General features: G+C 56.7%; 2 protein-coding genes across 4 annotated transcripts; one reads left to right on the top strand and one right to left on the bottom strand.

The window, feature by feature from the left end:
* Positions 1 to 6486: 6486 nt before the first annotated feature.
* Positions 6487 to 13389, top strand: GPR37L1 (G protein-coupled receptor 37 like 1). The gene is made up of 2 exons (XM_045982052.1): positions 6487 to 7379; positions 9989 to 13389. Exons 1-2 carry the CDS (start codon positions 6777 to 6779, stop codon positions 10796 to 10798), a joined length of 1413 nt encoding a protein of 470 aa, XP_045838008.1. The 5' UTR covers positions 6487 to 6776; the 3' UTR covers positions 10799 to 13389.
* Positions 13390 to 14833: 1444 nt separating this feature from the next.
* Positions 14834 to 23254, bottom strand: ARL8A (ADP ribosylation factor like GTPase 8A). Of its 3 annotated transcripts, none has more exons than XM_045983256.1 (7): positions 22953 to 23254; positions 18181 to 18261; positions 17812 to 17885; positions 16926 to 17019; positions 16703 to 16770; positions 16394 to 16487; positions 14834 to 15938 (listed from the first exon to the last, which is right to left on the bottom strand). In XM_045983256.1, the coding sequence occupies exons 1-7, from the start codon at positions 23073 to 23075 to the stop codon at positions 15711 to 15713; spliced, it is 762 nt and encodes a 253-aa protein (XP_045839212.1). In that variant the 5' UTR covers positions 23076 to 23254; the 3' UTR covers positions 14834 to 15710. The 3 variants fall into 3 exon arrangements, with proteins under 3 accessions (XP_045839212.1, XP_045839213.1, XP_045839214.1); XM_045983257.1 differs by lacking the exon at positions 22953 to 23254 and adding an exon at positions 22296 to 22622; XM_045983258.1 differs by having other exon boundaries at positions 15747 to 15938; positions 16394 to 16464; positions 22953 to 23248.
* Between the last annotated feature and the right edge of the window lie 945 nt (positions 23255 to 24199).

Here is a 24199-nt window from a genome sequence, read left to right as displayed (position 1 = left end):
GGCAGAGGCTCTGAACCCACTGAGCCATCCAGGTGCCCCTGGAATCACATTTCTAATAAAGGATCAACTTCCACGTTATTATAGCATCTAAAATGGGAATGGGCTGCCTCAAATGGTAGTGACCTCTCTGTCCAGAGAGGCTTTCAAAGAATGGCTTGTTGCTCATTAGTGACAAATGCTTTTGAACATTAATTATGTGTCTGACACATAGTAGGCTTTCAATAAACATTTGTTAAACACATCCAGCATGGGGGCGCCTGGGTGGCTCAGTGGATTAAGCCGCTGCCTTCGGCTCAGGTCATGATCTCAGGGTCCTGGGATCGAGCCCCGCATCGGGCTCTCTGCTCTGCAGGGAGACTGCTTCCTCCTCTCTCTCTGCCTGCCTCTCTGCCTACTTGTGATCTCTCTCTCTGTCAAATAAATAAATAAATCTTAAAAAAAAAAAAACAAAAAAACAAAAAAGACACATCCAGCATGACCCACTCCCTTCCTACAGTATGTAAAAATTTGGGATTTTGTGCTGATGGAGCCAATTAGTTGGGTTCTGAAAGTTAGGGTGATCTTTAAAGCATCCTGATGGGGGAACCTTAACCCAGAGGGTAGTCTAGGTGGGCAAGAGAGGACTCTGGTCACCCCTGGAGGAGAGTAGTGCCTATACTGAGCTCCTGGTGCTGGCTGCTTGCTGGGAACCACAGTGGAGGTGCTCAGGGATCTGGAAGGTAGAATGACACCTTGTTGGCCACACTGTCAGATTCCTTGTAATAAGCTATGCTTAGATCGACGAGGCAACCCGAGCCTTTCCCCAAGTCTGAACATTCCTGCCTTGGTTCAGCTGTACTGCAGAGGGCTGGGGAAAGGGGACATGTGTCTGGAACATGGCATTCTGGGAGGGGGTGGGGAGGTTTGGGGTGTGGCCACGCCTGGGCAAGAGCTCTCACGAGAGACGCCCCGAGGAAAGGAGCATTTGGGAAAGGTATGGACATCTTCCCACTGACTACCTTGACTTGGTAAGTCTTCCTTCTGTTGAGAAAGCCAGGGGTTTTCTCCCCAGTGAGGGGACTTGGGTATCACAAAACAAGTAAGATTTGGTGAATCGTTTTATGACTCTACTTACCGTTTATTTGTTCTCTCTCTCTCTCTCTCTCTTTTCTTCTTAAACACATATATCAAGCGTCCGCAATGCCAAGGACTGAGGAAACTGATGGGAAGATACCAGAGCTCCGTGAGTTGGTGTTCTGGGAGCTCCCAGGGCCAGTTTCTTCCCTCTGCCCCCTCCATCAGCACAGCCCAGAGGGGTCTGCAGAGACAATTCCTTACACGCAGCTTCTCAAGTGCAGTGCACAATGCAGTCCTCCGCACAGTCTGCTGAAACATGGGTCACTGCACCTGCCTCCAGAGCTTCTGATGGAGTGGGTCGGGGAGGGGCCTGAGAATATGCATTTCCACGACGTTTCCAGATGTTGGTGAACCACTGACATACAGTACTATAGCCATCTTTCCTTTGGCAAATGCCTTCACAACGGCCACATTTCACTGTGATAGCATCCTCAGGAGACCTCCGGGCCGAGATGATGCTCCTTACCTTTCACGGAGAAGACGGGAGGACAGAGAGGTTCTGTGACCCCAAGGCACGGTCCTCTTACCCTCCGTGTCCCCACACTTTGTCAGCATGCTGTTTGGCGGTTAGTTTCTTCAGCGGCTGCCTCCTTCCCTTCACATGAATGTGAATCTGAGGAGGGCAGCAGTCATGCCTGTATTGTCCACTGTTTCCTGAGTATCTAAGATGATGTCAGGCACATAGTAGATGCTCAGTAAGTATGTGTTAAATAAATGAATGAATGATTACTGAGATTACAGGCAGGCTAGCAGCAGAGTTGGGACCAGCTGTCAGATGCCTTGACTTTTAGAAATATGCTGTCCCATTTGGGGCCCTTTGCCTGTCCTCCAGAGCGGGACCCCAGTGCCTGTTGGGCCTGGGAGCCCAGAGTATGGAGTGCTGGCCCGGGGGGATCCAATGGGGTCAGAGGTGTCTACACCTCCCCTCGTCCCTGCCCTCGTCTAGTGCCGGCTGCCATCCCTGTTCAGACTGAGATCCTGGCAGGGGGAAACCTGGCTCTGCATTCCTCTCCTGCCTCTCTTGCCTTCGGTTTCCCAATCTGTGACATGAGGATAAGAGCCCCTGCTTCAGAAGGTTGCTGCGGGAATTAAGTGAGCTGTCACGGCCGCAAGCGCTTTGCTTACTGTGTGCCGGATGTTGTGCTAGTGATTTACCTACCTGAGCTCATTTCACCTCCGCAGCAAGCCTGCTGTTACCCCCAAGTTATAGACGGAGAAACTGAGGCACAGAGAGGTTAAGTGCTTGGCCAAAGTCTCCCTTCCTCTCTCTCTCTCTCTCACACACACATACACACACCCAGTCAGGGCAGAGCCGTTGGGCAGTTACATCCAGACAGGCTAGTTCCAGAGTGTGCACTCGGCCGGAGAGCGCATGCGCAGAGCCTGCTCCACAAAACGCTAGCTTTGATGATTCCAGAAGGTACTGCCACCACGGTCCAGACACCCTCACCTCGCTCAGTGCCAGGGGACAGTCCCAGGCTTTCTCCACCCTGTCCCACCTCACTACCTGTTCTGCCAGCTCTGGGGAAATTCCCAGGGAGAGGAATGGGGAATTCCTGAGATCAGGGAGAGACATTCCCAAAGGCTAGGGAAGCCTCGGCCTTCTGCTTGGTGTGCTTGCTGAATGAGGGAGGCACTCGCAGCTGGCTCACGGAGAGGACTCTCCCAAAGCAGAAGCCGGCGGGGATAGGAGAAGAGCACCTCTGGGGGACTTGCGCTGGGTGCCCTCAGGAAGGGTGGCGGGAAATGATAGGTAGGGGTTAAGTGAACCACCACCACCGCCCCCCCCAGCCCCCCCAACCCAGGCTATCGGCCCTTGGGAACCCACCGTGTCACATCTCCAGACTGCCCCCGCAGACAGCTGCGGAGAGTCTGAGGACAGGTCTTGGGCAGGGTGGGGTGGGTGGGATGGGAGACAGGACTCACTTAACTTCCATCACTGAACATCTGGTTCCACCTAGTGGCCTCTGACGTTCCAACAGCCCCAGCTGCACCCAGGAAGCTCAGGACCCGCGGAGGGGGTGCCCTTTCAGCCAGTGGATGTTTCTAGAGCACCTGCTCCATGCCAGTGCAATAGGGCATATCCATACGTATGAAGAAGAAGGCGGGGCTAACATTTTCCTGGCTCACCCCATGCCAGTCCTGGTCTACGGGCGACACTGTGTTTGCACACGCCTGACACAGAGCTCTAGGTATCAGAGTCTCGCCTTGACTTCTCTGGATTTCAGTTTCCACTTCTGAAAAGTGAGAGAGAGGGCTGGTGTACATCATCCTTAGGGTCTCCTCCTAGATAGAAATTCTGTAAGGCTGGGGTGCCTGGGTGGCTCAGTGGGTTAAGCCTCTGCCTTCAACTCAGGTCATGATCTCAGGGTCCTGCGATCGAGCCCCACATAGGGCTCTCTGCTCAGCAGGGAGCCTGCTTCTCCCGCCCCCGCCTGCCTCGCTGCCTACTTGTGATCTCTTTCTCTCTGTCAAATAAATAAATAAAATCTTTTTTTTTTTTTTGAGCTCATTAGTTTATAGGTACTCCTTATATATTCTAAAGCAACATACTAATGACACATATAAATTATGTTCAGCATTGTGTATATCCAGACATAGTTATTTCTATGCATACTAAAAGACTTTTCTTATACAAGCAATTAAAAATTAAAGCAGCAAAAAAATAAGTTAGAAATTTAATGTTAGCACCTAAGAAAATTCTTTTTTTTTTTTAAATCTTTTTTTTTTTTTAATTTTGTAAGGCTACACAAAGGAGTAGTTAAGTGTTTTAGCTTCGGAGTTGGACAAACCTGCATTTGGATTCCAGCTGGTGTTCACGAGCTGTGTGCCCCTGGGCAAGTTACTTTACCTCTCTGAGCTCAGGGTACTAATATCAAGATTAAGTGTGAAAATTATATCAAGTGTTCAGTACAGGGGCCCAGCACTTGGTGAGTGCTCAGTGAACAGTGGTGATGATGTGGGTGGTGACTCTGTTTACCAAAAGAGCCACACCACAAGGCAGAAGGTCGTTTGCACAACACCCCAAGTTGTTGGGGCATTTGGAAGGAGCTGGCTCACTTGGGGGCAGGTCCAGGGGTCAGTTCTCCAGTGGGATTGAGAAAGCACAATTCCAAGGGGGGACCCCATGATGCTGGGAATGAGGGCTGGGGGCCCCCCTGCACATCTCCTCCAGCCCCTCCTCCACCCTTCCCCAGGATGTGACCTTGAGTCCTGGCTGCTCTGCTCTGCTGGGGGTGGGGGGCTTCCAGGGGGCTGCTGGCAACAAAGAGGACAGCAGAGTCCTTGACTGACCTGACTTCTGAACCCCAGACAAGGTCAGTCCTGCAGCCACCTGGGCCTCTTATCTCCAAGAAAAGGATGACTAGTAAGAAGCCAGAAAGAAAGGTGTTGAAAAGGCCAAAGACGCTTCCCTAACCTTGTCAGTGTTTCTCTTTTCTTCTCCTCCACCTCTCATTTGTTTCTTGTGATTCCTATTTTCATGCAGGAGGTCGGGGCCCTTGTGGGTGTGGAGGCTTTGCTGGTCAGGAAGTCTTCCAGGAAAGTCCCTTCCAAGATGCTCTGCTCCTGGGAGGCCCCGGTTAATGTTTGCTGAGAGCGTGAGTGACTTGCAGCTCAGGCCCCGGAGGTCTAGCTGCTCTCGTCTTGCTCTGGCTGGGAGGCACGGGACACAGTAGCCTGCCCTCTCCTTGTTTTTTGTCCATTTTCTTCCTGTGCCCCTTCCTGGGGCTGCCTGTGGGTGAGTGGGCCCTCAGGCCTCATCCCGCACCCTCCCCTCGGTGTGTGCTCGCACTCTCTCTGGCCCCCGGACCCACACCTCCCCCCTCCTATTCCACATCCAGCTCTAGCTTAGATCTTGACCCAAATGACTGTGGCCCGTGCAGTTCCACGAGCAGAAAGCCGAGGCTTTCTCCCACCATCACACCACGTTCTCCCGCGCATAGAGGAGTGTCTCCCTGTCCACCCCACGCCCAGGGATCAGCCAGAGCCCCCAACACTGGCGGTTTTCCTGTGCTCTGTTCTTTGCCACCCTCCAGACTGCTGCCTCCTGCAAGGGTGCCCCTGCCTCCCGTCCTCCTGCGTCCCCCACCCTCCAGCCCCTGGCTACCTGCCATGACCCCAGATGGCCATCAGGGAGCCCTGGAAATAACCCACTGAAGTCACTGTTCATCTGCTCAGCAGCTTGCAGCCCTCTCCACGGCATTTGGGCTAAATGGAAACCCCCCGGCCTGGCGGACACAGTCCTTACCGGAACCTGCTGTTCTGACCTCTCCAGGCTCCCCAAGCTCCCAGGCTCTCTCCCACAGCCCCCTACATCCCTGTCTCCTTGACATTCCTGCTGGCTCTCAGGTGCGTTACCCCTGTCCCATCTCTGAGCCATCGCCCTGCTGTGTCTTCTGCCCAGAGCACTGCCTTCCCCATCATCTGTGTGGCAGACTCGGTCACGTCTCAGGCACCATTCAAATGCCTGCTCGTCTGGGAGATCTTCCAGATCCCTCCAGGCCCCTGTGGGTTCCCTCAGCGACTTGTCTTTTGCCTTTCACAACATCTATCACACTGAATTATAATGATTTATTGACAAGCTGCTTGGTGGCAAAGGTCTTTTATACTCCTGTTTTCTGACTATCTGGGCATAGCAGGTGCTCAGTAAATATTGGTTATTGTGAATGTCCATCCATTGTGTGCCTGGAAAAGAAAGTGGTTTTATTTATTTTTTTTTAAGATTTTTATTTATTTATTTGACAGAGAGAGAGGGAACACAAGGGGTGGGGGGTGGGAGAGGGAGAAGCAGGGTCTCCGCTGAGCAGGGAGCCTGATGCAGGGCTCGATCCCAGGACCTCGGGATCACGACCTGGGCTGAAGGCAGACACCTAACAACTGAACCACCCAAGCGCCCCAGAAAGTAGTTTTAAAGTTTTGATTTTGCTGCTTTCCGAGGGGAGTTCATGTGCTGAAGAGGCAGGCGGGCAGACCAGTGCCTGCTGAGTTACAAGCTCTGGAATCGGACCTGGGTCCTGGGCCCGGCTCCAGCGCAGGTAAGCTGTGTGCTAAGTCACTGACCTCTGCAAGCCTGAGAAATGGCAATGGTAGCGTTTGCGCAGTCGAGCAGTGGTGAGCATTAATGGGGAAGTCTGCGGGGGGCTAGGATCAAGGACAGCGAGTGTCATCGGCAGGTTTCAAGTGGAAGGAGCCGCCTGAGAAGTGTGTCCTGAGTCCAAGGCTGGGGGCCCCTGTTCGGTCCTGGCTCAGTCTCTGCGCACCGTGGGACCCTAGGCCAGCCACGTTCCCTCCCTGGCTTCCATGGCAGGAGCAGGTGGCCTCCAGGAGCTCCGAAGTTCTGATCTGCTGCTACCCTGTGGGGCTCTGAGGAGGAGGAGGAAGAGGAGGAGAAGGAGGAGCGTCCTGGAGGGTGAGACATGCGAGGGCAGCCAAGAGTGCTGTATGCCCAGCAGAGGGCCCTGCCCAGCCCGTGGCCGGCGGGGTGGGAGGGAGCCGCCGGAGTCTACTGGAGCAGGCTGGTGATGCCAGACGCCTGACAGGAGGCGGACCAAGAGGCCAGCTGTCTCTCTCTCTCTCTCTCTCTCCCCGGTCAGCCCCGCACTTGGGTCCGGCGCCCTCACCTGCTCCTCGGGGGGCAGCTGCCTCCTGCGTCTCTGGCCATGCGGCGGCTGGGGTCGCTGGCCATCTCTCTCACCGTGGTACTGGCCGCGGGGCTGATCAGGGTCTCCGGGGGTGCCGAGGCCCAGGAGCCGCAGAGCCGGTCCAAGAGAGGCACAGAGGACGATGAGGCCAAAGGGGTACAGCAATATGTGCCCGAGGAGTGGGCTGAGTACCCCCGGCCCATGCACCCCGCTGGCCTGCAGCCCACCAAGCCCTTGGTGGCCACCAGCCCCGACCCAGACAAGGATGGGGGCACGGCAGGCAGCGGCCAGGAGCCTCGGACCAATCTGACAGGGATGCCGGGCCAGAGGCTGCAGATTCAGAACCCCCTGTACCCGGTAACCGAGAGCTCCTACGGGGCGTACGCCATCATGCTCCTGGCCCTGGTGGTGTTCGCCGTGGGCATCGTGGGAAACCTGTCGGTCATGTGCGTCGTGTGGCACAGCTACTACCTGAAGAGTGCGTGGAACTCCATCCTGGCCAGCCTGGCCCTCTGGGATTTTCTGGTCCTCTTTTTCTGCCTCCCTGTGGTCATCTTCAATGAGCTCACCAAGCAGAGGTTGCTGGGCGACGCCTCTTGCCGGGCCGTGCCCTTCATGGAGGTGAGTGTGCGTCCTGCTGGAGCTCAGCCCGGGGCTGGCGGAAGCGGGTTCTGTGGGTGCACAGGAGCCCAGAGGCCTGGAGCTCTATCTCATTTCTCCTCCGGTTTGGGCAAGGAGACAGATGCTGCGTTGGTTCCTGGTAGCTCTCAAGTAAACGTAGCCAGCTGAGGGGAGCGGGGAGTTGAGCAGGAGCCCTGGGGTTCAGACCCAGCCTGGGCTCTGGCTTCTGGAGCAGCCTCAAGGAGCATCTCTCCCATTTCTCTTTCCTCTGAGCTGCCCCCTCCCCCGCCTTAACCACCCTCCATTTGTCCACCCAGGAAATCGCTCTGTCCGCCGTTTGTCTCCTTTTCCCCCCTCTTTGCCACTGCCGCTATCCTGCCCTTCTCTACTTCTGAATATCCTGCTTCTGCAAGCGGTGAGTGAAGGGAGATCCCAGTTTCCTGCAGCCCCCCCCCCAAATCAAGTTAGTGTCCAATCCCCATGAATGCAAACGCCAGAAGGAAAGTCTCTTCCTTACTAGGATGGTCATTGCTCTCTGAAAGGGTGCTGGAGTCCGGGGGCAGGGGGTTCAGTATCAGCTCTGTCTCTGACACACTGGGTATTTCTGGGCAGGGCACATCTCCCGTCTTGTTTGCTTAGCTCCCAACCACGGGGTAGACCAGATGGGCCCTCTGGCAGGTTCCTTCCACAGTTCCAAAGTAAACCATCATCCTCACCTTTGGGGACTTCCACGTTAAGACAGGTGCATGGGTGATGAGGCAGGTGCGACCATACACAGACAGCCTAATCAAAACCTTACAAAAATAGACCAATGTATGTGCGTTTAGGCAAGACCCAGCAAGGCAGACCACTATGTCTGTCCAGGGGCACAAAATAGGCAAACAGCCTTTTAGTGACTGGCCTCCCCATGAAGGCTGCTGCTCTTCCTGAGAGTGGAGGGTGCTGTGGGACATGGGTGACTTGCTGGGGCAGAGAAGGAACCAGGATCAGGCGTCTGGGCCCTATTCCCTACGCTGTCCCCAGTTCCCTGTGCATTTAGTGATGATTTCATATTTGGACAACCTGAGGCTCAGCAGTCGGTGTAGCCCTTTGTGTCCTTCCCAGCCCAGGGAGACCACCTACCCGGGACCCAAAGGTACTCAAACCTCAGAGAAGATCCTGCCACTGGGGCTAGCCTTGGCCTCTTAGTTAGCATGGAGAGTGCAGAGCACAGGGGCCCTGTGAGAGGTTGGATACAAGGACTAGGTCAGGAACTGGGGTTTGGCCCTCTCTAGCTGAGTGACTTAGGTAAGTGACCTAACCTGTCTATACCTCAGTTTTGCCCTCTGTAAGTTGGGGATAATAATAATAAAAACTCCCTGAATGAAATCTTGAAGGATTAAGTGGGTACTAGTTACAAAGTCCTTAGAATTAACATAATTCAGTAAGTGCTGGGTTTTGCCAGGAGAGGAGGAGGGCAGACGGATGGGAACTCTTGTCTGCATGGAAGCCTGGCCCTGCCTGACTGTGGGCCTCAGCATTCCTAATACCCAGGCTGTGGCCTCCATCCTCCTGGAGGATGGAGATATCATGAGCTGATAGACCCTCCCGTTAGGCCAAGTGATGGAGTAGGAGTTAAAATACCCTGTTCTGGAACCCTTTTATAGGGAGGATCTGAGGATGGTCCCCAGGAGGGAGCAGGAAAAGGCAACATGGAATTTGGGTTTCTTGGTTTTGTCCAAGCCCCAAAGTCTGCTCCTCCTCAGGCCTGGGGTTCCCTGTCAAGGGAGGGGCACCGGTTCTCACAAAGATCACTCGGTGGCAATGTTAATGAGCCAGAAGAAGGAAGAATATGGAGAGAAGAGGGGACCTGAGCACAATCCCTGAGTGTGGTCGGGCACCACCCGGCAGCTTGGGAGGGTTCTCCTCTTCCTCTCTTCTCTCTGGCACTTTCTTCCCCTCCTGCTCTGGCTTCTTTCTCTTGGCTCCCAGGGTGATTTTCCCCAGTGCTCAATGAATAGCACTGAGCACCAAAACAGGCTGTTTTGGAGGGAGGGCTGCTTCCCCTTACAGCCAGGCCCTGGGTTTTTCTGGATAGGATGGGGAGAGTGAGTGTGTATGTGAATGTGTGTGCGTGTGCACGTGTGTGTATCTCAGCCATGTTTTGAAAACCTTTCACCTGACGCACATAATGGGATATGGGAATGGAAGGGCCTGCAAAGCCCCAGAACTTCTATGTCTTTGTCTGGATGCTCTAGTAGAGATGATTTTCCAAGGTCTCAGAGAGCATAAGGGTCTGTGGGACCCAGGCCGTCCATTCCCTCGCCCAAGATGCAAAGAAGCAGGCTGGAAAGGGTCGGGCCAGTCTGCACGTGGACCTCAACTCTGCCATTGACGGAGTCCCTCGTCCTGCCTCAGCTAGTTTCTTCCCGTGTGGGATGGTTGGCTGCAAGGATCAGGTGATGGGTGTGAAATGCCTGTTGCCTAACGCATGAGAAATGCTCAATAAATATCATTCCTACACTTGCCACTCAGCTCCCCGTCTAGGCTGGAGACCAGGCACGGTCCCCCCGCCCCCAGGTCCCCTGGGTTTGACTACATGCTCTTCTCCTCCACGCCTTTGCCCCCAGGTGACCTCACTGGGAGTCACCACCTTCAGCCTCTGCGCCCTGGGCATCGACCGCTTCCACGTGGCCACCAGCACCCTGCCCAAGGTGAGGCCCATCGAGCGGTGCCAGTCCATCCTGGCCAAGCTGGCCGTCATCTGGGTGGGCTCCATGATCCTGGCAGTGCCCGAGCTCCTGCTGTGGCAGCTGTCACAGGAGCCCTCCCCCACCGCGGGCACGCTGGACTCGTGCATCATGAAGCCGTCGGCCAGCCTGCCCGAGTCGCTCTACTCGCTGGTGATGACCTACCAGAACGCCCGCATGTGGTGGTACTTCGGCTGCTACTTCTGCCTGCCCATCCTCTTCACCGTCACCTGCCAGCTGGTGACGTGGCGGGTGCGGGGCCCGCCGGGGAGGAAGCCCGAGTGCCGGGCCGGCAAGCACGAGCAGTGCGAGAGCCAGCTCAGCAGTACCTTGGTGGGCCTGACGGTAGTCTACGCCCTCTGCACGCTCCCCGAGAACGTCTGCAACATCGTGGTGGCCTACCTGTCCACGGAGCTGACGCGCCAGACCCTGGACCTCCTGGGCCTCATCAACCAGTTCTCCACCTTCTTCAAGGGAGCCATCACGCCCGTGCTCCTGCTGTGCCTCTGCAGGCCGCTGGGCCGGGCCTTCCTGGGCTGCTGCTGCTGCTGCTGCGGGCAGTGCGGCGGCCCGGAGGCCTCGGCCGCCGGCGGCTCGGACAGCAAGCTCAAGACCGAGATGCCCTCCTCCATCTACTTCCACAAGCCCAGGGAGTCGCCCCCGCTCCTGCCCCTGGGCACGCCTTGCTGAGGCCAGGCTCCTGCTGGAGAGAGGATGGGAGCAGGGGCACGCGGGGCAGGGAGGGTGCCCTCACCCCCCGCCCCCCGCCGCCTGGGTCTGGTGTTTCTGTCCCCAGAGGTCTTGCTTCTCGGCTGTCTTGCTGTCTAGAGGTGGACTTGGTTCCTCTTGCTGGGGTTCGGTTTCAGGCAAAGCCCCCTCCTCCAGCAGGGTCATCTTCCCTGTCACTCTCTGGGGGCTTCCAAACCCGATGCTCGCAGCGGGTAGGTGGTGATGCTTCCAGGCCCTTAGAACTGTCTAGAAACTCTTAGTTCCCCACCAGCTGGGAGCCAGAACTTCGCCCTGCCTCTGTCGTGGAATCTGCTAGACTTTAGTTAGGCCCTCTCTAAGTATTGTCACCCTGACACCCATCCATCCTAGAATATGGGACCTTTGGGGGCCAGGCCTACCTGGGTCTTCTCTGGACCAGATCTCCCTAGCCTTTCATACCTCCTCCCCCTCCTGTCAACCCCCCCCCCCCCCACTTCCAGAGGATTTCTCTCTCCTTCCTCTTCCTCCTTTGACCTATCCTGGGTTGTGCTGTCCCCACCTCCCTTGGTAGGTCCCCCCTATAGCAGGCCCTCCTTCACAAACAATAAACTAGGTAGAACTATCCCTGTGCCCACTGGAGTTTCTTGTGCTACACCCTGACAGTGCCCAGAGGCACCTGGCCCTTCTCCAGGACAGGTGGGACCCTAGGGGGATTCTTCCTGGCCCCTTTGACCCTGCCTGTCTGGCCTGTGGCTGATATCCTCCCTGGCCCTATAGCTCTATGGCTTTTGAGGGGGCAGAGTGGAGGGAGGGCTTGGGAAGTGGAGACCAAGTCTTCATCCTGACACAAACCCGAGCATCCTTGGGAAGTCAAAAGGCTGCAAACTTGTCTCTTCTGAAGCCCTGCCCTCTGCTCCGGGCTCTCCACCAAGTCCCCATTTTAGAGAACCCCGCAGCTCTCCTTCCCTGAGCCCAGGGGGTCCAGCCTCTGACTCTGAGAGCTGCTCTTGTTCAGTTTCTTAGAACAGACTGTTTCGCCTGTAGATGGCCCAGCTGCTTGTTCCCTGTCTGCCCCCTCCCGCCCCCATCGCACCCCCTTCCTGGCAGCCAGAGCTCCATCCTGTGCCCCCAGAGGCCCTCCAGGTCCTCTTGCCAGTCCAGCCCCGGGTGTCCCACTTCCGCTGGCTCCCCCTCTGGGGCCCTTCCAAACGCCCCCTTAACCCTGTCTGGGCCCAGAGAAGCAGGCCCAAGGTCAACCAGAAGAGGCACCTCGGCCTAATCACACCCTGCCTTCTGCCTTCTGAGCCCAGCTTCCTTCAGAACCACCCTTCCCAGTGCGAAGCGCTGCTCTGGGTCCCACCGGCAACTTCTGCCTGCCAGATCTACCTAGAACCTCTGCAGGGGGCCTCGGAAGGGTCCCAGGGACCCGGCATGATGAGGGACAGTGGTTGCGGAGGGCACTGGGCCCCATTCTTCTCTGTCCACCCCACCCACACCCCTTGGCCTCAGCCCAGCCCTGACCCAAGCCTCCTTCCCCCCTCTCTTGGGGATCTTAATGGCCTTGTTCTCTCTTCCTGGCACCCACCCCCAGCACGGGTGACGCCAAGAGAGAGGGAGGCCGTTGCTAAGTGATGAGGCTGCCACGCGCGCACACCCTTTGTGCTGGGGAACGACACCCACCCATTTCTCAGCAGACCTGTTGCCACAGTGACTGAAGCCCTCAGCTTTGTCTGGAGAAACTTGAGATGGGTGGGTGGGGGGCAGGCTGGAGAGGGGGCCGGGCTTACGCCACTGAGGTTACCAGGGCCATCTCCCCCCCACACCCCCCTCCCTCTCTGCCCCACTCCCACCGCCAGTCCTAGACACTCCAGGAGCTTCCTATGGGATGGGGGGCGGGCAGGGTGAACTGAGGTGAAGTCTGGCACTGGGAGAGGCCTGAGGATGGAAGCCTGAGGGAAGGGGAGGGGGGCGCCTCAGCATCCTGTTTGTGGAGGCCTTTTCCACAGAGGGCACCCCCCACACCCCTGCCTCTCCCTCCTGCTGGTTAGCCAGCTCAGAGCTGAAGAGGGGGATGGTGTCTCCGAGGCCCTGCCACCACCGCGCCTCCCATGCCTGCCAACGTGTATGGCTTGCAAGATCAGTCAGCAGCCCAGCAGGGCCTTGGGAAAGAGCCACTGTCCCTCCAGCCTGGGCCAGCTGGGGGAACAATGTGGCATTTGTTGCTTAGGGGTCCCAGGCTTGGAATGGGGGGGGCAGGTTGGCACAGCAGTGGGCGGTGGATTTGAGCTGGGATGCTCAGAGGCAGGGCGGACATTCTCCCACCCCCTTAGGGCAGTCTTTAGGCCAGCTCCCAGACCCTGATGCAACCCACCTAGCCTCTCCCCTCAGCTGGGAGTGCGGAGCAGAGAGCATGTGCACTTAGCGGGGAGAGTCGCCTCCCTCCGACCAGACTGGACGCGGTTATGAGCCTCTCAGTTTCCTCATCTGTAAAATGGGAACAACCCCTCTCTCCCGGAGGACTACAGTCATTAAATGGGACAAGATATATAAAGCATCTGGCATGACGCCTGGCACCTTTTCTTTCTTCCTTTTGGGAACTGAATTCTCTAGTACTACAGAGTAGGCTTGGCCAGGGTGCTCCCAGAACTCATCCAGGCTTTTGGCACCTTGAAGGGCCCCAAGCACGAGGATTCACATATGTACGCACGGTCCGCTCCCTGTCCAAGTTTCCCAAGTTCTTTAGGTCCTATTAGGCACCTGCTGCATGCAGACCCAATGGCAGGAGGCCGCTTGCTGGTCACCAGCTCATCCTCTCTAATCTCCAATCTCACCCCTCACCAGGGGATTCAGGACGGGGGAAGGCAGGTCAACCCTGACACCTGTCCCGTCCTGCCCACCCCCCCCAACCCCGTATGAGTGACAGTCCCCTTCCAGCCTCCCAGGCCAGGGGCAGCCTCTGCAGCCAGGAACTCACAGGCAGACCCTGGCCCCAGCTTCGACCTCCTTAAGCAGAGGGCACGTTTCCTATTCCCCAGAGCTGGAAGAACACCTTCAAATCCTTTTGCTCCCTTTGCCAAATTCTCAGACTTCTGTGGGAGCTACCTCTCCAGGCAAGTCATTTCTGACTAGTAAAGTGCCTCTAGGAGGAAGCCCTGGGCCCCAAGAAAGGGCTGGTGAAGTTCAGAGTAAACAAGTCAGGCTCAGGATCCCTGCTCCCAGATCTTGGTGAACCCTGTGGCTCCTTCTTCCTACAGAGGCCGGACAAGAGGGCATGGAGGGGCTGTAGGGGCCTGTTCCGTTTTCCAGGGGGAAGGGAGGCTGAGGAGGGGCAGAGCAGGGGGGAGGCGGGGCTTGCTACAAAACTGGGTCAAGATGGCCCCGGATTTGGGTAAACAGGGCCCACAAGGCTCTCAGGCAGCAGCTATGGGCGAGGAGGGGAGGGTGACCAGCTCTGGAGGTTGGGGTCAAGTGGGGAAAGGACTGGGACTGGGCAGAACAATAAGGGGACAGCCTCTCCCAGAAAACCAGGAGCACCGACAGCAGCAGGGGAGCAGGGAAGGAGGGATGCCCCCCGGGGTCTGAAGGCCCGGCACTGGCCCTGGGAGCCGGAAGCCGAGTGACTGACTGGCTCATCATGGGTGGGGACAGAGTTCTGGCTTCGGCCCAGCTCTGGCTGCAGGTGGGGTTCTGAATGGACTCTCGGGAACCAGAGGCTCAGGCCTGCACACACGGGGACGCAGCTCCACACCCCTGCCACGCTGACCCCAGCCCATGGACTCGCCGGGCTCCCCTTGGCAGCTGCAAGCAGAGAGCTGGGACTGCGTGCGAGTCTGACGAGGGAGGGAGGAGGCGGCCGGGTGAGGCCTGGGCACACGTGCGGGAGGCTGCTTTGTGAAGTGCCATTGTGTGCCCAGTGTGAGCGCGTGCCTCGCTCTCCGTGGTGTTTGTGCCCAGCATGCGGGCCCGCCAGTCATCCCACGGTGCCTGCGGACAAATAACCAGCCCCGGACACCTCCCCAACACAAAAGTGGTCATTTTATTCTTGTTGTTAGGAGGCAAAAAAATGTACAATTACAAGAATCATTTTCCAAACAGAGGTTAAATATGAGCTAAAAGTGTAAAAAAGGAAGAGGAACATCACTTTACAAATCATTAAATTAAACAAATAAACAAACAGAAAACAAAACCCAAAGAACCAACCCCCCATGCTGAGTTCTCTCCTTGTGCAACTCTGCAAAACGAGAACAGAAAATGAGGTGGCCCGTGGAGTTGGGGGCCCTAGGGAGGGGCAGAAGGTGGAGCCGGGAGCGGGCGGGACGGACTCCCGGGGTCATGTGGACGCTGGTTTCCTGCTGGCCGGTGATCTCTCCGGCACTCGGGTGTGCCCAGTGGCCCTACTGAGACTGGGGGCAGAGAGGGGCGCCTCTGGAGGCTCCTGTCGGCCTGTGACATTCAAGCACGGCAGGGATAAGCCAGACTGGGAAGTGGAAACAAACGGGACATGGGGACGGTCACCAGTGCCCAGGCTGGCACCTGCCCCAGATGCTAGCTCTCGCCTTCCCAATCCCGACCAGCCCGGAGCCAGCCCTGCCTCTCTTGCCTTCTTCCCACACCGCCCCCATCCCAGAGCCTGACGGGCCCCTGCAGCATCAAATGGTTGATTTTAGTCTTTGCTTAAATTAAAAAATTAAAATATATATACATATATATACTGTACACACAGGACAATAACAGAAGAGTGTTGAAAAGGGCAGCATAGGGGCGGGACACGGGAGAGAGGAGGGCAGGGGCTGTGGGGCCTGGGCTGTTAAGGGAACGGAAGCGGCGGGGGCAAAGGGCAGAGAGAAGGGGAGAGGGCCAGAGGTTAGGGGGCCCAGAATGGGAGCAGTTTATTTTACAATAAAATCAGGAGTTCAAACCTCAGCAGAACAGGACTCTGGGATCCCCAGAGGGCCCCTCCCCACACAGAGTGAGGAGCGGCGGGCTTACGGGGGATGGTGGGGTGGGCAGGGAGTGGGACTTCGGGTTTGGATGACAGCAGGTCCCTGGTCCGAGGGGGAAGGACTGCAGTCTCAGCTTCTCCGTGACTTTGAGTGTTGAATAAGCCACTGTAAGGTGATGTCTGGGTGGGGGACAACAGAGAAGTTTAGAAGCCTTCCCGTGCTGGGCCGAGTGGCAACACGGTGAGCAAATACCCAGCCCAGTGCTTCCGAAACTGTAACTGGGGATCAACTCTAAGGGCACCAAAAGCCAAGAGCCGTGGGGTGCCACAGACAGAAGGGGCCTGGGAATCACCTGGTCCCTGTAATGTATAGTGGGGGAAGTGAGGCCCACAGAAGGGAGTGATTTGCCTAAGATCACAAAACCAGTCGAGGGCAGAGCAGGGGTAATGCTCAGATGCCGAGTTTCCTGGATACTGTCCTATCCCAGAAGGTTCGAGCTTTGATCTTCAAGGAAGGTTGTGCAGGGAAAGGCTTTGAGAGCCACTGTTCTAGAACACCCAGGAGAGCCTCTCTGCCCCTCCCCTCGCCCTGTCTGTTCCCAGAATGCCAGCAACTCCCCCATACCCACGCGCACCAATGTTGTCCTTTTCTTTGCAAGAGATGGAGTAGCAGCAGATCTCTCGGTCCTGGATGGCAGAAAGATTCCTGGGGGGAAACCAGAGCAGAACCTGCTGAGGCTAGGACTGCCCAGGGGGCCTGGGGCTGGGGGCAACAGAGACCTTTTCTTGCCAGAGGAGCTACAGCGGTGAGGGCGAGGCTCCTGGAGAGGTGGGCTCTGCTGCCACCGTGTGGCAGGTATTGAGAGCAGCAGCAAGCCATCTCTCCCGTGCTTGGAAAATTCAGAGAGCAAGGAGGAAGGACAGGGAAGAGTAACCAAACTCACATTTTCTCAATCAGCTCCTTCTCATCCAATGCTCCTGGGAGGTCCCGCTTGTTACCCAGGACTAAGACCTACAGAGAAGGGAGAACAGGGACTAGGTCAAGGGTCCCTGTGCCAGCTTGTCCATTTCCCCTCCCTCATGCCTGGCCTTCACCTGCCTCCCGCCCTTCCCCCGGGGCCACTTCCCAGCGGGCTCCCTCCCCTCCTGCTCCACTAGGCTGCTGACCGGGATGCCCTGCAGCTGGGGTTTATCCAGTAGGTTATGCAACTCATTCTTGGAGGCCTCAATCTTCTCCTGGTCAGCGGCGTCCACCATGTACCTGGGGGACAGCGGGAAGGGACATTTGACATTACAGGCTGAGAGGTAGGAAGGGGAGCTGTGCTTGCAGCTGGAAACATCTTACTGGGGCTTGGTCACCTCTGGATCTATGGGCCACCTGGTTCTCCTCCATCATGGGCCATTACCCTGTCATCCGAAAGTCCCCTTTGGACAAGGTGTCACGTGGGGGCGCGGTGGAGTGGGGGAAGCTTGGCCCTTTAAGATTAGGTGTAAATCCCTCCCGAAATGACACCCTTACAGACCCCTTAGGTCTGTATGGGAAGAATAGCCCTGGTTGAGTTAAAAAAGCAAAGGCAGCCCCAGATTTTCTTGCAGCGAGATACTTCTAAAAAATGAGGTTAAAACAATGAAAACAAAACAATCTTTTGTTGGGCATCTATATGTAGTATAAAATTATTTTTAAAAAGCAAGGGAACAAACCATTTAAATCATACAGAATCTGGAAGAATGGTGACTCTAGGCTGGGGAAGGCAGGGGGACACAGGGACTTGGGGCGGATTGATGCTGTCAGGCTCTCAGGTTGGGCAGCGCGTGCTTGGAGAGGTTTTGCAGATAAGAAACACACAGCCTGGGAAGTAAAGGCAGGCTTCATACAGACAGGACAGTGAATCCTGAACCAAGGATGGTGACTAACCCCGTTCTGCGCCTGTGGTCCCTGCAGGCAGTGAGGCTGGGGGGAAAGCCAGGGAGGGGTCCCTACAGGCAGTGAGGCTGGGGTCAGGGTGGGGGGGAAGCAGGGGAGCCCCCAACTCCCGCCCAGCCCTACACTTACACGATGGCACTCACTCCTCGGCAGTAGCGTTCCCACATGCTGCGGAATCGGGGCTGTCCCCCAATGTCCCAGAGCTAAGTGAGAAGAGGGCGACATGGTCTCAGCAGGAGGCAGGCAACCAAACCCAATGGCTCCAATCCCCCTCTGCCAGATTGCCAGGGATTGGTCTGCTGTCCGTCCCTCCTGTGCCTTAGAAGTCTTGTGCTCTTTTTCCACCTCTCCAGGCCCCTGCTCTCCTCCAGCTTCTTCGAGGGTCTCAGATACCCTCCCCAACTCCTTCCTTGTGGGTGCCCCGCCCCAGCAGGCAAGCAGGCGCTCTTCTGTGGCCCCGAGAGCTTGTGCCCAGAGTTTTGGCTTCCTGACACTCACCTTGATGGTCACATTCCCTTTGGTGATTTTGCGCATGTTGAAACCCACAGTGGGGATCATATCCTCATTGAACTGTCCTGACTGGGAAGGAAAAGTCAGAATTGGGAAAGGGTACAAATTGATAGAACCCGGCTGTGCCGTCCCTGGCAGCCACAGCCACAAGGCCGCAAGAGTAAAGCAGTGTTGCAGGCATCCCTTTGCAAAGGGCACGGGGGCATCTCCTGAGTGTTCCTTGCTTTCAGGCAGGATGGCCATAAACAACTCAGGTGTCCACCCCACACCGCACGGCTCTCCTGTGAACAAGAGGCCCCGTCTTCACCAGGCCCCTTCAAAGTCTCTCAGCCTAGACTGAGAAAAAATTCTTCCTAAGGTCTAACCAACATCTCTCCATCGGAATGGAAGCCCCTTTACTGAGCCGAGTCTCCAGTGGAGCAGAAGAACAATTAGCTGCCAGGAAAAGGACTTCAAACAAGTCACGGCAAACAGTCAGGAGGGATCTCGAGGAAGGAGACATATCTTCAAACAAGCAGTAAAATTTTGAGGGAAGGTAATTAGGCCACCCCAAAATGCACCTGTACACCAAGAAATTTCTGGATTATCCATGCTTCTGGTTTACCTGTACTATACTCTGTTTGTTAGGACGGATAACCCACACCCCACATTCTCTGTTGGCTCACGGGTCTCCCACTAGACTGAGAGGTTCCTGGGAAGGGGAAAACCATGCCCCCATTAACAACGCTAGCAAATGTTTGCTGAATAATTAGGAGCTGACTCTGATTCTGTATCCTGGAACCCATTTTCAAATTCTAAGGATCTTCCTGTCTTCCCCTCTGAATTATCTCCAGGATGTCTAGATTGCTCTAAACTAGCCCCAGGCCTGAAGTCAGGCCAGGCCAAACTCCCTCCAAGGTCATCTCCATGTCTGTAGGTAGGACACTTCTGCTTACCACTCTCCTTCCCCACATGCAGGAGATGGGACTTTATTTAACCTTGAATCTTCTGAGAGTGACACCTTCGTCTCTGTACCATGCCATTTTCTTCTGCTAGGTGGCAGGAATAATTTGCCTGTCACATACAGAAGTCGGGAGCTCTGACCATTAGCCAAGGTGTAGGAGATGATGATTTCTTATTCAGAGCCTGTAGGCCTGAGGGAAGACTCCTGAGGTCCCACCTGAATGAGAGCGACTGGGTCCCTTTTATCTGCAGGAACCACCAAGGCCCTTGGAAGTGAGAAGTGAGCCCCCATGATGGATGCTTATTACAAGGCGGACCAAGGGTTCCTAACCTGTGGGCCACAGACTGACTTCAGAGAGTCCCCAAACACCCCGAAATTGCACCTAATCTGCATATGCAAAATTTGCTTGTATGGACACTCCTCTGCAGAGTGTGTATGGGATACTTCTCTGTGTTTTGGGTTTTTTTAGAGAGGGAAAGTGAGTGAACAGGGGGTGGAGGAGCAGAGGGAGAGAGACTCTTAAGCTGGCTCCATGCCTAGTGTGGAGCCTGATGCAAGGGCTCGATCTCACAACCCCGAGATGAGATCATCACCCGAGCCGAAACCAAGAGTCAGATGTTTAACCGACTGAGCCACCCAGGCTCCCAAGAGTCTCATATTTTTATCAGCTATTAAAAGGGCCCGAGAGCCCTAGAAGTTAGGAATCACTGAGAGACAGGAATGCCCTGATGGAGGACGGCTTCTCTTCTTGCTAAGGATGGAGACCCTAAGCACATGAGGTCTAAGTGCCAAACCCTAGCAGGGTGCCAGGGTGGGGATGGGGGCACCTGCTGGACCAAAGCCCATTCCTCTCCATCTGGGCTCATGAAGAACCTAAGGGTCTGAAGAAGAAAGCCCAGTTTTTGTTAATCACTCATCATGGACGAGCTTGGACAAGGCCCTTTAACCTCTGTGGGCCTCAAGGTTTCCTTCTGTGAAATGGGGAGAAAGGTTCTCGTTTCCTCGAGACTGGCAAATAAGGCTCACGGAGTGCTTGGAAATGGCCTGGATCTAGCATAAGGACCCATTTGGCATCTCTGGGAACTAGAAGCCCTACAGGCTCCCATATAAAGGAAAGGCCTGGCCCGGCTGAATGTGCTCTTGGGTAGGAGGACCCCCAGGGACCCAGGCTCCTTGGCACCCGTTATTTCCAGTGCAGCTGTGAACCAATGCTAAGATGGAACCAGGTTATGACTTCATTTCCCTGCTAATGCCTCCTGATCTCACGAGCTCTTCATTTAACATTGGAAGTAACCCCAAAGTCATGTGGTCTAACCTCTGGTCTTGGGTGGGCTCCACCTCTCTGAGGGTTCTTTATAATGAGTCAAAAATCCATCTTCCTGTGACTCCCACCCCTTGTCCCAAAGGCTTGGGTACCCTAGACTAGTTCTTCCATAGGACAGTCTTTTACATAATTAAACGGCTTGAAATATTTGAAAACGGCTCCCTTGATTCCCTCGAGCAAAACATCTCCTACTTTGTACATTGCGACTTCTTCAGAAGAACTCAAGATATCAGTTTTAGGTTCTTAGAAGCACTGTGAAGTCTCTATGTAATTTTTTTTTTCCAGTTCACATTAGGCTGCTGAGTGGTTAGACACATCGACTTAATTTCTATTTACCGTCAGACCTCATAGAACCAGTAGACAAAGCCAAATGGGGGAAAAGTTGAGACAAACAGATGCCAAATGAACAGGCAAAGGTGATTCAGAGAGTCACCAGCGGGCACAGGAACAGAGCCCGCAGGTCCCGATTCCGATTCTCTTTCTGAAAGACACTCTACGTGGTCATACACAAGGTGGGCAGAAATGCCAGTGCAGGTGCCCAGGAGGACCCGAGAACATCAGTTCCCCTGATGCTAGAATTCCCACTGAAGTCCACAAGGGGTGGTTTTTCTTGGAAGGCTCTTCAAAGGGAAATTTTGCTTGCACTTTTAGGATGTGCAAGCCAAAGTGGCAAGCTGACTATCAAAAAGGGGAACGCACGGCGTAGGCGGGGGGCGCGTTCCTGTACCTCCCAGCAACTCTGCCCCTGGCAGTGTTATCTGTGACTCCTGCCTTCTGTTCCTGTTTTGGACATGACGCACATCTAGGAGAGGCCCTCCTGACCAGGAAGCGGAAACCCCCCGGGGACCTGTGGGTCTCTGGCCATGAGCATGGCCTTCATAAATGCTCCATGAGGAGAGTTCCCCTGGGGACTGGAGGTGACACCAAGGCTGAGCCATTAGAGCCACAGCAAGTTGTTCTTCCTCTTGGCCTTACCCTGGAGACACCTCCCAGATCGAAATGCCTAGAAGCCAAGCCACCCAGGCCTGCAGGATCAGAGTCCAGGCATTATGCTCCTGCCCAAGGGGCCCTAGGGGCCCAAGAGGCCGAGTCAATGCCTGATCTAACTAGGCGGCCAGACTCCAGGCCCAGAGCCTGGGCACACGGGAGCTCAGGGGCACCTGCTGGCCAGGAAACATCTCATGCCAAAACACCCGCATGGGCCCAAAGGTCCTGCCCTGTCAGACGAGGAGCCAGGAGCCATGCGGTGGAGGAAGGGGCAGGGGACATCTGCAAAGCATGTTTGGAAAAGGAAGCCGGTGCCCAAACATGTGGCCATGGGGTACCCGCAGCCTTCCCTCTGCCCTCCTGCCTCAGGCAGCGGTCCTTCCGGGATGTCGAGATACGTCAGGGGCTCCCTTCTTCAGGATGGGCAGCAACACAGGCTCAGGGAGGTACCTAGACTAACTGGCCATACTTCTTTGACCACCTCTCTTACGGTGCGCGTTTTGGGCCAGTACGAGGCCAATCCGCAATTCTCAGAAACCCTAGTATGGGGACGGCCATAACCCCAGCGCCCCCTGCCCCAAGCCTCCCTCAACCCCACACGCCCAGTCCTGCCAGGCTCCTCAATGCAGGCCGCAGCCATTACTGCAGCCTTAGCTCACACACCCGTGGAGCTCGTCTTCCCTTTTTTTTTTTTGAGATAGATTTTAACTCCTTCCCCACCACTCCCTGGCGGCAAAAGACAGAAAATTGCCCACCTCGGACTTGACTACCCAAAGCCCTCAGAGCCGCTCTCTCCCCTGTCCCCAGAGCGGGCAGCGCCCCTCCAACTCATCCTCCAGGCCAAGATACCTCCAGCTGCAACTTCTGAGCCAAGCGGAGACTCCAAACTCCCTTTACGACGCCGTCCTCCCCGGACCCCCAGCTAAGTCGCCGCGGGTTCCCGGAGAGGAGTCTGGGCTGGAGCCCAAGGCCTCAGCTGAGTCCACTACCCCCAGGGGGTACGTCCCCTCCCCCTCAATAGCGCGGGGCTTCCTCTTCCGGCAGAGAGGGGTTAAAGCCTCCGGGTGGGGCTGGGCTTGCCCAAGCCCCCTCCCCAAGCCGCTCCCGCTGCCGGGTCCCGCGACCCTCCGCACGCGGGGCGGGAAGGCCCGGGCACTTTCGCCCCGTCATGCCCCCCTGCGCGAGGACCGGAGGGGGCCTGTCTCTGCAGGCGCTGGTTCCCTTCTGCCTCGTGACCCCTTGGGGCCGCCAGTCCCAGGGCCCCAGCCCGTGTCCTCGTCCCCCTTCCCCGCCCCCAGCCGTGCCATCCCGGCCCGGGCGGGAGAGCGGGTCGCGCGCCACCCGGGTCCCCCACGGGCCGTGCTAGGCCCCAAGCGCCCTGGCCCGCTCCTCCCCCGCCCGGCGCCCGGCAGTGCCCGGCCATGCCAGGCGGCGACCCCGGCTCCCCAGGGCGCGGCGCGGGCCGGGACAGGCCCGACCCTCGGCCGGCGCCCCGCGCCCCCGTACCGCGATCACGTTGACGAAGGTGGTCTTGCCCGAGTACTGCAGCCCGACCAGCGTGAGCTCCATCTCCTCCTTCCAGAACAGGGCCTTAAACCAGTCCAGCAGCTTGTTGAACAAAGCGATCATGGTCGCTGCCGCCGGCCCCGCCCGGTGCCGGCTGCCCGCCGCCCCTCGCTGCCCTCGCGCTGCGGCCCGGAGCGGCCCCTCCCCGGTGCGGCCCGGGTCCCGCTGCTCGGTGCGGGCGGAGGCTGGAGCGCAGCGGCCGACGACTCGCTGCCCCCGGATTCACTCGCCGATGGGTGTGGCTTCAGCGCCCTCCTCCTCCTCCTCCTCCTCCGCCGCCGCCGCCGCCGCCGCCGCCCTCCCGCGCCGCCGCTGCAGGGCTGTGTCCGGCTCGCACCCGAGCGCGCGCCCCTCCCTCGCCCCAAGCCCAGCGGGCGGGTGGGGTGCGCGGGAGGCCCTCAGGGGGGCCCTGAGCCTGCTGTCGTCCGCGGGCACTCGGGGAAAGAGGTCCAGGCTATTTTCCCTCCTTCCCGGGCTGCCGCGCCCTGGGTGGCACCCCGGTCCTCCCTAAAGGGTCGTGGGCCTAGGTGGGTGAGGTCCCCGTAAAGCGGCACGGGTCACCCCCTTTCCAGGACCGGGAGAGGAGATCTCTGTGAAGAGCAGGCGAATGGAGGTTTTTTGTTCCCCGAGTCCTTGCCTCTTGAACATCTCGGGGGACTGAGCGTTACCCTCTCCAAACCTAAGGAGGGGAGAGTAACAGCCGGGTTTGGGCGTGTTAATGCTCCATCTTGTTTTGCTAACCACAGTTTACTCGAACTGATTGTTTAGGAAGCCTCTGGCCCTAAGTGAAATAAAGAAGTGTTTGAGGCAGACGCTGTTTTTCCCTAGTATCACCGTAATTCACAGATAAAATCCTGCTCGGGGGGTGGGAATTCCAGTGAAAAAGTTGGCCTGTTTTGGTGAAAGCCAAAGTTTCCTTCAGGAGGACAGCTGTCGGTGGGAGGTGGAGGGCAGGCCCGCAGGCCCCAGGCTTCAGAGGTTAGAGCGCAGGGCCTGCCAACCCCAGGGCTGGCTGTTCCCCCATGGTGCCAGGCTTCAGGGCAGTCCCGGACCTAGGATGAGTGCTCCTTAGTACTTGGTTTTCTTTCTTTCTAAGATATTATCTATTTATTTGAAAGTGAAAGCTTGGGGTGGAGGGGCACAGGGAGAGGGAGAAGCAGACTCTTGGCTGACCAGGGTTGCCACCC

This window comes from Meles meles, chromosome 17 (assembly GCF_922984935.1).
Source record: "Meles meles chromosome 17, mMelMel3.1 paternal haplotype, whole genome shotgun sequence".
Taxonomy (NCBI): domain Eukaryota; kingdom Metazoa; phylum Chordata; class Mammalia; order Carnivora; family Mustelidae; genus Meles; species Meles meles.
The sequence above is the reverse complement of the archived record's forward strand: the minus strand, read 5'-3'. Positions and strand labels throughout refer to the sequence as shown.